Source organism: Anabas testudineus, chromosome 24 (assembly GCF_900324465.2).
Source record: "Anabas testudineus chromosome 24, fAnaTes1.2, whole genome shotgun sequence".
NCBI classification, from domain to species: domain Eukaryota; kingdom Metazoa; phylum Chordata; class Actinopteri; order Anabantiformes; family Anabantidae; genus Anabas; species Anabas testudineus.
Genome location: NC_046632.1, coordinates 1452726 through 1467328, shown reverse-complemented (window position 1 = coordinate 1467328; position 14603 = coordinate 1452726). Strand labels below are relative to the sequence as shown.

Here is a 14603-nt window from a genome sequence, read left to right as displayed (position 1 = left end):
TTTATGACAACATCAACCACAAACACAGGCTGTACAGTGACTCACATATAGATAAATAATAAAAACCAGCCCATTTCACACCTGTACTTCACAGCTACAGTGCTACTCTGTAGATGTGCAACCTAAAGACAGTATAGTGATAAGTGTACAGAACAGCAAAATACACCCTGGCAGCATGAACCAAGACCAAAGACTAACTAAACGAACAAGGCACCTAATAAAGTGGCAGAGAGTTTAAACAACAGTATGTCTGTGTCTTAAATATGTTACAAAAACAGTGTAGGAGGATCTGTGAAACCTGTGGGACAGGTTGAATGATGTTGAAAGCTGGTGAGAAAGCAGGCAACTTGGCTGGGGCCCTTGAGCTCCAGGGGCTTGGAAAGCACCACAGGTTTGTGCTTTTGTTTTGAAAATATGCTCCTCTTATGCACTAAATTAAATGATAAATTAACTTTAAGGTGGTTCCAGGTACATTTCTTAATCTCATTTCTGAATAATTAAACTAGTTAGCTAAGAGTACACACAGCATAAATGGGGTGGAAGAGACAAGGAGCTCATGGCTCCAGCTCTAGCTCATTTTTATCATCAGGCCACAAGCAGGTTGTTCTTTCCATACCAAGTCCTAACAAACACCACAAGTTCATGACAGAAGAAAACAAATGGCCAAAGTTGCCCACGTTTGTTATTAACACTATTGATGGAAACGGTAACAGTCATTCACCTGCAGATGCTGTTTTCTACTGTCCTCAGCCCTGACAGTGATTAGGAGCACAGCTCTTTGGCAGTGTTTTTATCACATTATAAAAGTTCAGCGATTATCAGTGATACAGTGCAGGTCTCGTCCATTTATATAGCACCGAATTTAAAAGTAATAATAATTACACACTTTATTTATTACTGTTGAGGAAATTGTTGTTGGAAAGTTGAACACAGATGATGGCAACACTGCAGTCTCGACCAAGAACACCTTAACATGTGGCCAGAAGGACAGATGCTGTTGTTGAACTACCAATAGACACAACACAGACCCTCAGCAAAATGTCATGAGTCAGGTGAGGACATGTGTAATACAGAATCACAATAAAATGGCTGAATTTAACAAAAGAACAAAAGTTAATAATATTTTTTATTTCATAGCCATATTATTAACTGACTATACTATGTAAAGTCTAGATCACCAGACCTTGAGAATATGAATTGCACATATTCTCTACAGATAAGAACATTCCATACAGCAAGCTAGTTGCAACAGCAATAGCCTTGCAGAGGCCAGATCTAGTCAAACTAACAATATACTGTGCTTCCATACAGTGCACCTGCAGCACCCAAACCCAGCCAAACCTAATATGGTTGCATAGGAAGCAGCTTTGTCTTCGTGGTGCAGAAATCTTAAACCTTGTGGAGTCAGCGAGCTCTTCACCAGCTGCTGGCTGGCACTTTTAAGGGCACAAGGATAATAGTACTTCTCAAGCAAAAGAAAGGGGGCAATTACAACTTCACATCACATTGTGTCACCTCCGGTCTCTGACATTTTCCCCTGAGTGCCATCTAAAAAATTCAATACAAGTGGCATGTCTGGCTGTCTGTCGCATCTTGTAAATAGAGGATCTTGAGGTAGGACCGGGCCAAGTTCTACGGACCAAGGGGGCAGAGAAAGTAGCGCTTTAAAAATGAGAAGGAGACGTTAAGATCATTTAACCCCATTATCAGAGGAAAGGAAAGAGTCTCAGAAAAGTGAGTAGAAGCCTGACATGAAACTTCCATCAGCTTGTTGAGGGTAATACGTAGTGGAGATCCAAGACACCCAGACAGCACAAGAAAGCATCAGGAAGAAAACCAGCAGCTTTGGGTCGACAATTACTGCCAACACACTCCAGCTGCATCACACACACCTTCTGCTGTGGAGGGACGCAGCCCCGGACCTCAAAGTTCACTTAGCCCTGTGGTTTCCCTGCTGCATACACAAGCCTAAAAGCATCTCGCATAAGAGAGGGCCACCCTGAATCATGTGAGCTTGCGTCCTTCATCCGACTGCCCTTAGCATTAATGGAAGATGCTGGTGATGATGAGAGAAAAGGGAGAGAGTGATGGAGAGAGAGAGAGAGAGAGAGAGAGAGAGAGGGGAGGCCAGCATGGTAAACAACCGAGCAGAGAGGATCAAAAAGCAATGCGTCAACATACTTTGACGGCTGACGTTAAACGTCCTGCGGGATAATCATCTCAGCGATTGTCACTCGCCAGTGACCGTGGATAACCTAATTAGCTTCGCGTGTTGTGTCTTTATTCCAGGCACACAAGCGTCACATATACTAGTGTACATGTTTCACTGAATACACGCAGGCTATTTTATTAAAATGAGCCGACGCCTCAGACAGAGATGTAACGTTAGCTAGCGAACAAGCTAACTAAGCACGTTTACGTTGAAGAAACGTCAATAATAACAACAATACCTGGAAAAATCAAAGTAATTCATTCCGCTTAGAGACAGAAACGAGCCGAATGATTAGTCAAATGGCAAATGTGAGTCTTACCTGTTCCAACGCGCCTAATAATCCGCAGCACAAAATTCCATAGCCGTTCTCCTGAATGAACTGGACAGGAATCCTGCACTACTGTGGCGGCCCCGCTCTCGCCGCGCTCTCGCCGCGCTGCTCGACGTAGCCGCTGCGTGTGATGGCGTTAGCTCGACAGGGCCACGACGAAGAAGACGCCGCTGCTGCTGCTGCTGCTGCTGCTGCTGCTTTCACCGGCTGTAGGAAATACCCAAACAAGAGAGGAGCAAGCCGACGTCACAACACATCAAACGGATGTAGCGACTACGTACAATAACTGTGTGAGGAATATGTGTGGGGCAGGCTGTAGCGTCGTCATGCCAACGTCATTTTATCTTTACTGCTACTGTTGTTAGTACTATGACCTGTGCATGAGTTACTATGGATACTAGGAGTATCGTAGTTACATACATTTGTGCCGGTTGTTTTCAGAAATAACAACCAGTGTCTTAATTAACGACGTCTGCTACTTTAATGACTACTTTTGTTAGTTTTATTCTTAATGGGGATGTGGGATGGTAGGGGTGGGGGTGGGGGGTAAATCAGGTGATGACAACTCAGATTGCAGTTTTTAAGGAGCATGTGAACGTAGCATAACGGGCCCAGTCCATTGACTGACATGTCGCCTGTCCAATGAGAGATCGCGATGGTTGGGCCGCGTGTGGAGCAGATTTCTTCATTGAGAAAGTTGAAAAAGTCGGATCCGGAATTTTATTATTTTAATAATCTCCATGAAAATACAGTCCCATAGAAACTATTATTATTATTGTTATAGAACGATTTTACAGTCTGACAATCTGACTGCATTAGGTGCAGACTGTTAATTGTTTTACTGAATGTTGGAGCGCCACCTTCTGCTCACTCGCAGATCTGCTCCTTCTGATGGACTAATTGAATTGAAGCCAGCTGACAGGCTGGATGCTCTTCATGTCATCTTAGGGTTACAGAGACGTCCAGCTTCCATTTAATATGAGCTGTGGCCCAGAGAAGTCAGTGGTGTTCTTTTCACTGTATTATAACCTAAATTCTTTAGTTTGTTAAGAAATATTCTCTCTGTACTGACAGTTCTCTACATGAAGATAAGAACAGACGTAGAAACCCTGCACCTCTGCTCGGTGCTCCTTTCATACCCACTCTATGATAACCTTTTCTTCTTTGTTTTAATACTCCCATTCCTTTGCTTTTACTTTATTTGGCGTGTGATGTCTGCAGTGCCACTGAAGTACCCGGTTTCTTTCAGCTTCCCACAGCTCAGTCTTACACTGAACATTACTCACACAGCTGCTAGATAGAACTGATCATGAGCCAATTTCTGTGCAAAATTTAAGCTGCAATTAGTGACTTATTACTTATCCCAGCAGTTTGACAAGACAAAAAGCGATCATTGTTAGTTAAACCTGTTTTTTCAAATTGTTTTAGCCAGGCTCTAATCTGTTTACATATTCCTTTATTTAGATTTTATCCAGCAACAGTCAAATGAAAACCTCGCCCATAAAACTTGTGCTCATAATGTTCTCTTAATTAACTTCAAGGTCAAGTTCTCATAACCTGTTATAACCTTAATAGAAAAACGTAAAACACTTCTATCAAACCTTTATTGTAGAACAGAACAAGCCAGTGCTGCAAACTTTCCACCCAGTGTAGAAATGTCAAGAATGAACAGCACAGTTCATAGCCTAGTCAACAGAAGCATCCTTACATCAAAAACACAACATCCAACAGCCACATGAAACATCTTTTTATGTACTACAGTTCAAGTGTTTGTTGAGGAGCTGTCAGAAAAGACGTGATGCTCGCTGCACGCCAGCGAGTGTCAGCGTTTCTCTGCAGACAGTTTCAGCTCTCAGACGATCTGCACATCCCACACTAAATGCTCTCTGTAAATATCTCTTCCCGCCAGTCTGCTCACAAGCGGGTAAACACTAATAGGCCGGCATATGTGATGCAGATAACACTGGTAATCAGTCCATTTTCACCATGCTTGACAAGAGTCATGGCTTCTTTGTGTCTTCAAAGGTTCCAGTTTGTTCAATCGTGCTCTACTGCTTCAACATCCTGAGTCGTTCATGTTCGGCTGCTGAAAGAAATCTTTCAAAAGTAAGAAATCTGACACAACAGAAACATACAAGTAAACAGAACTCAGTAATAGCACCACCCATCCATGGATAGGATTTGGTTTGTGTACATATAAACAAGATAAACATCTAAATAGAAAAGCGTTTTGTTTGGGAGTGTATCATCTCAATGTAAGCCAGTACAAGTACAAGTGTGTACAAGAGAAGGGGAGGGACGTACTGTACACGTAGCATGCTAATGAAGGTACAGCTGTGGTATGACCCCGCCCCAGCAAGCACTGAACACTTAAAGCTGCAGTAATATTTTTGTGTTGCCTACATTGGTCTCCTTCAGGCTTCTGAGCTTCACTCCAACCAGCAAAACATTTACAGCCAACAGCAAAAGCAGAGAAAGCAGAGCACTAAAGGGACAAACATCTTCCTCAGGAGCATGTAGAAAGAACTGTTCACAGCCCTACTAGATATAAAAAAATCCAAACTAAAACAACAACAACAACAACAACAACAAAACTAAACTAAACTAGACAGATACAGCAGATGAACATATAAGGAAAGTTCATCTGGAATTGTTCCATGAATATAAATATATCACTGAAATATCAGCGCTTAGGGAGAGGTAGCTCGCCCAGCTCCGGAGTACAGAGCTGGGATGGTGAGTGAATTCGGTTCAGCAACAACCTCCAAGAAAATATGTTGAAACAAATAAGTGCTGACAGCTGAAACATGACAGTTGTGGCACTAGTTTCATCCGTTCTGTTCTGGCTCTTTAAGGACTGGTGTTTCAACTCCACATGACTGTACTGTAAGAATTCCCTTTGATTCTTATAATACTTTACAGCCATGTCACTGATTTCGAGCCAGCACTGTTATGTTATTATGTTATATGTTATTTGCATTTTGTACATCTTTATATATAGTGTTTCATTATACATAATGAAACACCCCATTTCCAAATCCACTGGGGTGCTGTATGAAAAAAGAACAAAGACAGATATCAAATGTTAAAGTTTAGTTATTTAAACAAATCCGCCTTCTCCAGACACGAGCTCATAGATCATGGACTGAGGTGAAGAGGGAAACTCTTCTGTGGGCTGGTGAGTTAAAATTTGACCCTTGGGCTAAAGAGCATTTAGGGCTCTGGCTTGTTATCTGCACAGAGTTCAAAAGCCATCATGCATGATGGTTTAGGGGAGCGGTAACTCACAAGGCATCAGCAGCTTGCACATCTGTGACAGAGCAACTGCTCTCCACATGACATTTTTTCAGGGAAGGTCTTGCTTATGTCAGCAAGACACCAAACCACATTCTGCATGGCTCAGTAGTAAAACAGGCCAAGTGCTAGACTGGTGTGTTGGCAGTCTCCAGACCTGACAACACTGAAAATACATTTGACGACACATAGTAAAGCACCAAATACAACTGAAATCAAGTATGAGGCAAGAAAAATGTTCACTTTGAAAACTACAGCACTAATTAAAGAAGATGTGATGTAACACTGAGGTAAACACGTCCCTGACTGAACTTTTCTGAAATGTGGTGCTGGAATCAAAATCAGATTTTTTATAAAACTAATGTCTCAGTTTCAACATGTGATATGTCTTTGTTCTATTTTAGTCAAATATAGGATTCGTAGAAAAACACTTGTAGAATATAATTACAAAGATAAAAACAAACAAACTAACTAACTGTGTACATCGCTGGTTGTTTTGCACAGACCCACAAAAACAAACAGCTAATCTTAACTTCCACTGGAAGCACTGACACTTGTCTTTGAAACAGTCCTGAAGAATACTGAATGGCTCAGGATGTGGCAGCTCACACTGCTGACGTTGGTGTTCTTCAAAGATGGCTGCCATTCTCTTCACTATAAAGAAATAAACAAACAAAGAAACATGAAAACAATATATTTAGAGGCAGATTTGTGCCACATCAGATAAACTGAATGACTGCAGAATAACACTATACCTGAGGCTGGACCCCTCTACATCTTCAATAGTGTCTGGCAGGGCCTTATTGGCTGTCTCGGGCAGCAGCAGGGTTAGGGCAGAGCCGAGCAGAGGGCAGAGACCGCACAGGACCATGGGAACCTGAGGACTGATGCTCCTCAGCAGGTACATCATGGGGGCCAGGACGCCTCCAGTCCGCGCACACATGGAGCCTATACCAATCCCGTTTTGTCTGTAAATTACAGAGCAATGAGGAAAACAGAGAGAGAAAACTGAGTCACAATCTAAAGCTAAATATCCATGATTATGGGATGGCAGTAGCTCAGGTGGTAGAGCAGTCATCAGTGTAAGTGGTTCGATTCCCGGTTCCTACTAGTTACTGGTCGAGGCCTCTTTGGACAAGATATCTGAGCAACAAGGTAGAACATGTACTGTGTGATGGTGACCTGAACAGTAGAATTTAAAATCACACTGCACATGATTGATGCAGCACAAATGTCTGCTAAACACACACAGTGACATCATACACACAAGAGCTTCTATCCCTACTAGAGCCTGACTGACGAGAGTTTTGAAGACTGCTTCTGACATCGGTTTAAACACTCCATACACCAATCCAAAGTCAGATAACATGACTTCTAATGATCTTGGAGTGTGTTAAGTAAGTTAGTGTTTTGAACTGTACTGCATTTTACTATATCAGCGGGGGTAACACCTTTCTAGACCATTTAAAGTATCTACACATAAAACTACCTTTGTCAATAACTTACATTTTATTTAATGCAGGACCAGACTACGAGGTGGATACCTGAACTGACTCTGACAGTACGGGGTCTGACGGTTTTGGGCAGATATTTAGAAATCATGTTCAGTTTTTGTTTGGGAACAGTTAGGACAGGTCGATCAACTTTAGGTTCTAATTGGGTATACTGGTGTAATTGCAGCCAAACAAACAAACCGAATGCTGTTGCACTTGAATGCCTGCTCTGTCTAATGTTTGGGGGACAGTGAGTCAACATATAGATCTTACTCAGAGTCAAGGACGAGAGCCCTGTTAGAGAAGTGTGGAACAGCTCCAAGTCCAGTGGGATTTGGATGTGAGGTTCAAGTCAGGTTTGGACAGAAATATGATCCATACTTTAGACCAGACCCAGGCTGCACATACACAAACTAAGGGCCAGGTGCTTTTATTACACAGCCTTGGTCTCCCTGGGGCATTCTTGCTTTCCTCTGTAAACACACATCAATCAGGTCTTTTGAACAGCAGGACCCTCACTACACCTCATACATTCCAGGACGTCTCATACCAGGACTGAGGTTTACAACGCGTGACCCCAGAGCCATATGGGCCACGGAAGTGCAAGCTAATGGCATTGGAGGGACAGAATTTACGATCAGCATTTACGATGACAGAGACGTGGGAAACAAGGGAATGAGGGCAACTGGTGCCTATAACCCCAACCTCCAACTATCACACAACTACATGGAATATTCAAGTACCAATTAATAGGTCCACTAACAAGCAGGCCCCCATATATCCCCACTCTATATCCAGAGAGTTATCAATGAAAAAAAGAAATAATTTACTACAGATTTAACAATAGCCTGCTGATTGCAATGAATCAAAGGGCTTTCAGGCATCAAACCTCAGTTTCACTGTAATTAATAGCTGCCTTTATTTCAAAATAAACACTGAATGGGTTTATAAATCACTGAATATCACACTAATTGTCTCAGTGCCACTCAAAGAATTCACCAAGCATAATATATTAAACCTTGCAAAAGCACTGAAAAAGTCACATTGACTCTGGCACGGCTCTGCTAGATTCCCTGTAGATAATATATGACGGCCACCTCACCTGATCACAGTGGGGAACACCTCAGCTGAGTAGACATAGATAATTGACAGAGAGGCAGTGATTCCAAACTTCCCGATCATGGCCAGGACAGTTTTGACGACAGACAGGTCTGATGGAGAGGTCAAACAAAGGTCGGGGAAACTTCTTCAGAACAACAACATGATGATAGCTTATTTCCAAGCTGACATCTACAGTCTTTAGATAGAGTGAATGCTGACAAAATGAGAAAAGTCCATACCACTGGGGATGAAGATGGTCAGCAGGCAGGCCATGCCACCCACAGCTAGGAAAGCTAACTGGGAGATCTTGCGGGAGCGGTTGAGGGTGAACAAGGTGATGGTGCGTGCAGGCATCTCTACCAGGCCAAAGATCAACTGGGTCAGATAGATGTTCATTCCAAAGTCAGAAATGTTGAGGGACAGGCCGTAGTACACGAGCACGTTAACGAACCTGAGACAGGACAGCAAGAACACAGGAAGATTAGCATCAACAGAATTCAATTCGATTTATTTGTATAGCGCCAAATCACAACAGAAGTCATCTCAAGGCACTTTACAGTGTTTAAGGTTTAAGACTTTAATTAATAGTATGAATGTAATCAGCCACCAGGTGAGACAAGGAGCTTCATGTTCTATATCAACACACCTGTCTTAAAGTTAGTGTAGAAATACTATATATTATATGAATCATTGTGATGGATCCAAGTTGACGACGACACAAAATTTCCAACATCCCATAAACCTGGTCAATCAGTACATTCAGGTAAATTAGCTGACCTCACCGTGTTGCCCGCTGAAACAATAATGACTACAGGAACTATCTAGCTGAAGGCTCTAACCTTTTTGCTTAGTGAAACCTACCCTTATTCAGCTTGTGGCCTGTGCCATGTCATCAATACTATCTGTAACTTTATTTTAACAGTCCCTTAATGTGTTGTCATAATTATAGCCATGTTCAGGATATGGAAAAGAAAAAAACAAAAAACAAAACTGGTTTGTATTTGTACTAGTATGTGCCTCTAACGTTTGTGAGGTAACCAATGATTTGGACGGCAGCATTCTTACTGACCTTCACCTGAGTCTTTATCAAAGTCAGTCGAATGTCATAAAGAAAAGCTAATTAAGGTCAGCCGTGTTTTTTCTACACTTCTGACATAAACTATAACCTATAAGGTATGTGTTCTGATCACAGCTGTGCAGTGTGTCATACAGTATATTATAGTGTAGTATGGTATAGTATAGTTTAATATAGTAACTATAGCACTGCAGAGATACTCACCAGCCCTTCTAACCAATCAGGGATACAAAACTAATAGAGAATTTCAATTTGCTTATCAGCATGTTTTGGCGCATTCTCATTTCTAAAATGTAATAATGATAACTATTTGAAGCACTGGCCAAAGTGTGACAGACCATGTCAGAGGAATAATTTAACTTCTTTCACTTTTTTATTTTGATACTTGACAACAAACTGAGTCCACACTCTGAAAGCCTTCCAGGAGAGACTGTGTGAAATTCTGCACTGTTATTTCCATATTGAAAACAATATTACCAGCCTTTGAGTGAGGTCATTCAGAACTACACCGACACTTAAATTACAGCTTGACTGTGACTGAGCAGCCTCAAAGTCCAGACTGTGTTTGGATAGCTACACATTCTGTTGTTCCTCAGGCTCTGTGCTTCAGCACTTTGAATTTGAAATCAAATTGCTTGTATATTGCTTTAAAGATAGTCAAATTAAATTAGAAACTACTTTAATCTAACATTATTTTTATTTCAAACAAAATGTGCTTTAACATAGAGCCTAGAGAGCACAATCATGTTTATGTGCCCTATTACTTGGTCTTTGCTGTACATCATTATTATTACTTTTTCAAAAATAATAACTGTATGTGGCTGTTTTTCCACAATGTCAACTTTAACCATATGGACACTCTTGGTTTTGACTTTTTACTGACAATAATGTAGAAAGAAAATACTTTTTTTGGTTCATACTCACCAGAGATAAAAAACAATCAGAGACTGCTTCCTCATTTTTGGGGTTCGAACAAGGTCTATAAATGAGTGTTTTTTCTTCACCTCCGTTTTCTCTTCAACTTTATAGACCTGGTGAAACAGTGGGTGAGTGAGGGTTATAATGTGCATGGAACACAGTGCTTAAGCACTTTGCATGGGAAAATGATAACTAGAGATCAAAACATTTATGCAAAGTAATCATGGTTGCCTCAGACTTAGCTAGAGCTATTAGTTTAACTTCTGTGTCTGTGAAGTTACACACTCATTGCTGCTAAAGCAAGAGAGGAACTCAGTGTAGTGATGGTGGTAGTGATGGTAATCTACAAAAAAGATTTTGATATTCATGTGTGATTAAATGTAACTTATGGGTCTTTTTGTGTGATTTTTTACAAAACTGAAGGAAACATTAGCAGATCCATTAAACAGTCACACATTTACCCTTTAGGATTATTTGAAATACAAAGCTGCTTGTTGCTATCCCTGTATGGATCAAGGTTCAGAGACAGTGCTTCATTTTGTTGCATTTTAACAGCCAATGAATCTGTCCTCAGCCAGAAAAACATCGACTCTTTGCTGGTCTAAAACCAAGAACCATTTGTGTCACGGGTTAGGGGATTGGGCTTGGGTAGAACAGTTGATCCTAGTAAGGTATGTAATGGGCCACTCCATGTCTGCAAACAAGCTACTTTGTATTGAACACATACAGATGCGAAATAGTTGGCAGCAGCTGGGCTCTATGTGAGAACAGCCTTTTCAAGAAGAAGACTGATTTAGACTGATTCAGCATCTAAGTTACCCAGCCAGCTTATCTTTTTCTGTAACTTTGACGGTGGACTCAAAATGCGACTGTTTGAGTGACACAAATGAGTTTGATGAGAGACAGAAGCCCGGGCACAGCAGCGTTTCAGTGTTGGATGGCATCATTCAAGCTCCTCTTTACTGGTGTACAGAGCTCTTAAATGTTAAACATAGTTTATATAATATTGCAATTATTTCTCCAACAATAGCAGATATTATGATAGGCCTAGTTTTAGGTATTTATTACAACTATTCGTTGGCCTAAACTAAAGAAATTACACATCTTCAGCTAGTTAAGATTATTTCAGGTGTACCTGGCACATCTCCAGATCTTTGGGGAGAGGCTTTCCATTAATCTGCGCTGCTTTCTGGATCAGCTCCCAAGCTTCCTCTTTCCTGTCATTGGCCATTAACCAGCGAGCTGACTTTGGCAGCACCCTGAAGACATAAAGACAAATCTCTCAGCTGTCTACTACTTACAAACCATGTACCTGACCCACTGTGCTGCATGTGGATGTTTTGATGTATTTCAAACAGACCGACTTGTTTTCACAGGTAAAAGGACAGGTGTAAGTGACATTAACTACTGGAATGCTGAAACATGTTAATGGAGTCATTCATTTGATCAGTTATGTTTGACAAGTCGTCTACAAGAAGTGTCACAGACAAGATCTAAAGCAAGAGAGAAACAGAGAAGTGCTCCTCAGAGTATTTCCCTGTACTGTCACATCAGGAATTGAATGCTAATCATATATTCACAACTCATTTTGTTTTCAGTAAAATATACTGTAACAATACCTTTGGTAAATCTAGGTAACATTGCTGCCCACTCACCAAATGTAGATAACGAAGAGGAAGCAAGGTGCTGAAATAGCCAGCTGGAGTTTACGCCAGTCTCGAATAAGGTATGCTACTCCAGCCAACATAATGTAGCCAAAGCCAAAGAAGTAGTCAGTGATTATACCAGCCAACATCCGCTGTTTGGATCCCGTCCATTCTGTGCCTGCATTAGACGTGAACAGGACAGAATTTTTTATCCATTTTAGAATAATACTGATGCAACACTTGCAAAACATTTTAAACTGACAAAGGCTTTCTTTATTTTGCTCAATGTATTTTATAAACCGACCACTGAAAACTAAATCCTAATCACATTAATGGCTTGATTCCTTGCTCAAGGAACTGTCTCTGCTGAGTATGACAACTGTTACATGAATCTTTTCATAACTTATGTAGAACAAAAATAAAAACACACTCTGTAGAAAAAGCTTTTCAGGTTTCTACAGGGCACTAACCTAGGACAAATGCATTAATAATAATGCCAGATATGGATGTTCCGACCATAAACCGAAGGGCGATGTAGGTGTAAAAATTGGGAGCAAAAGCAGCACCAACGCCAAATACAGCCTGAATAGAGAGACTGATGAGGATGATGATCCTGCGACCGTACCTGGAGCGGAAAGAGACATTTTTAAACTTGGTTAATCCATGTAAACTCTGTAAATTCTGGTACTGAGGTAGAACAAGGGAATAAGGACTGTTGAGTTCAATCATCATTTCAACATTGCTCTGCTTGATGCCTGGGTGTGATTTAATTACTTGTCAGCTAAGGTCCCAAACACCACAGCTCCAACAAGTAGGCCAAACATGTAGATGGAGGAGCCCATGTTGTTCAGGCTGGCATTGTCACAAACCAGGTCCCACTGCAACAAACAAAAATAAGAACTTTGGTGAAATTGTTTTATACAGCTAAATACAGTGAGGAAAAATTGGGAAGAGCGGCTGACAGCAGTGTTCCGTTTGTCAGACTAGTTGGTTTACTGTGAGAAAACACTAATAGTACATTACCAGTATTACTGGATGCTGACTCTCCAACTCATTAGCCTTTGACATTTAAGGTTCCCATAGGAAAGATCCTAATGATAAGGAATGAATGGATGAACTAGTTCCATTCTTTACACTCCACAAGCCCCATCTTTATGTAAAATATCTCCTTATCTAACAGGCGGAACATTTTCACGCTAATTCTTGATAAACCTGTTTGATTCTGGTGACATTATAGCCACTATCTCTAGGAATTTAAAAGAAATCATTACTTTGGTTTGTTCAACATTCTAGTTTTATGTGTTTCATCAGGGAACTTTCCTGAAACTTAAGTAGCTTTAGTATGATAAAGGCATGTCATGGCTTGATTTGGCTACAGTCAATGTCCTTGAGGCTGTACACATGTGACTTGCTCTGTTGGTGATGAACCGCATACAAAGTTCTTAATGTTATCCAGCTGGAATGTTACGCAGCTCTTTACTTCAAGATCCACAGTGGCAGACTGGCTAGAGTCTTGTAAATCAAGTGCAGATGCCCTGTCTGGTGCCCAGTTCCTGTTGACACTGCAGCTGGCTTGGATTGTTGTCACATGTGACATTGCTTTGTCCAATCACATCACATCAGTCATGTAACTGCTCCTGCAACCCTCCCCTTAGGTTCAAGTGTTACAAAACCTGGCGGGGTGCGTAGGGAGGCCCACAAGATGCCTGCACTGCAGGAGCCCATCTCTCTACTGTCACCCTATTCAGTCCTGTCTCAGATATCACCAGAACCCACTGAATCACAACTGCTAATGCCCTCCACATGTATGGAGTGTGAAAATAGAGATGTTCACTAAATTCAGATCCTTAATTATGAGAAAAGTGGCTTTTCACTCACCTCAGTTACAATGGTGCTTTGAAAGGTCTCTGTGCTATACTCCCAGCCCCCTTGGCAGCTCCCAGTTTGGTGTCCATTGCCAAGAGTTACAGAACCACTGTGGTTCAAGGCGACCATGCAGGACAGCTCAGACTGACCATCGAAGGTGGTCAGAAGGCTAAAGTTTGCAGAGGCTGGCGTGCCTGATGAGGGCCATGAGGAGCGGCATAAATGAGGAGGAACGGCTCCGGTGAAGACGGAGACCAGCATGTGGAACGCAAGAAAGATCTGAGGTAGACAAATCCATATATACAAGATCTTCTGGAACTTCCCAAAGCCTCCAATTAGACAGAGAATTTCATCAAAATTCATTTCCGTAGCCGTTTCTAGATTTTTACCACTATATAACAAATCTGGTCTAATTCAAAAGGGCTCTGGAAACGGAGCTGCTAAAGACACACCAGCAGATACAATTCACAAGCTAAGCATCAGTCAAATGTCCTAGATGTCTAAGTCAGGCTGACTCATTCACATGCGGTCACACCTGTGTTGTGCTCTGCTGTGAGAGTAACTATCTAACTATAGTGAACTACAGAGCTCAGCGAGGGTGATTTAACCTCAGTGTTGATGGGAGGGAACCAAAGCAGGAGGGAGGTATTTGCTCTCTGTAGGAGGA

General features: G+C 41.5%; 2 protein-coding genes across 4 annotated transcripts in view; both read right to left on the bottom strand.

Annotated features, from left to right (window-relative positions):
- fynb (FYN proto-oncogene, Src family tyrosine kinase b) overlaps positions 1-2761 on the bottom strand; it is a 91979-nt gene extending 89218 nt beyond the window's left edge. For 2 of the 3 annotated variants that reach the window (XM_026340938.1, XM_026340939.1), the window contains exon 1: positions 2532-2761. The gene's annotated coding sequence lies outside the window, so the exon portion shown is untranslated. The remainder of the gene's footprint in view (positions 1-2531) is intronic. The other variant, XM_026340941.2, reaches the window with a different exon arrangement.
- A 1283-nt stretch (positions 2762-4044) lies between these two features.
- Positions 4045-14493, bottom strand: si:dkey-119m7.4 (uncharacterized protein LOC560629 homolog). The gene is made up of 10 exons (XM_026341270.1): positions 13949-14493; positions 12845-12948; positions 12541-12695; positions 12080-12248; positions 11560-11683; positions 10431-10537; positions 8671-8882; positions 8433-8541; positions 6593-6805; positions 4045-6491 (listed from the first exon to the last, which is right to left on the bottom strand). The coding sequence occupies exons 1-10, from the start codon at positions 14297-14299 to the stop codon at positions 6467-6469; spliced, it is 1569 nt and encodes a 522-aa protein (XP_026197055.1). The 5' UTR covers positions 14300-14493; the 3' UTR covers positions 4045-6466.
- Positions 14494-14603: the final 110 nt, after the last annotated feature.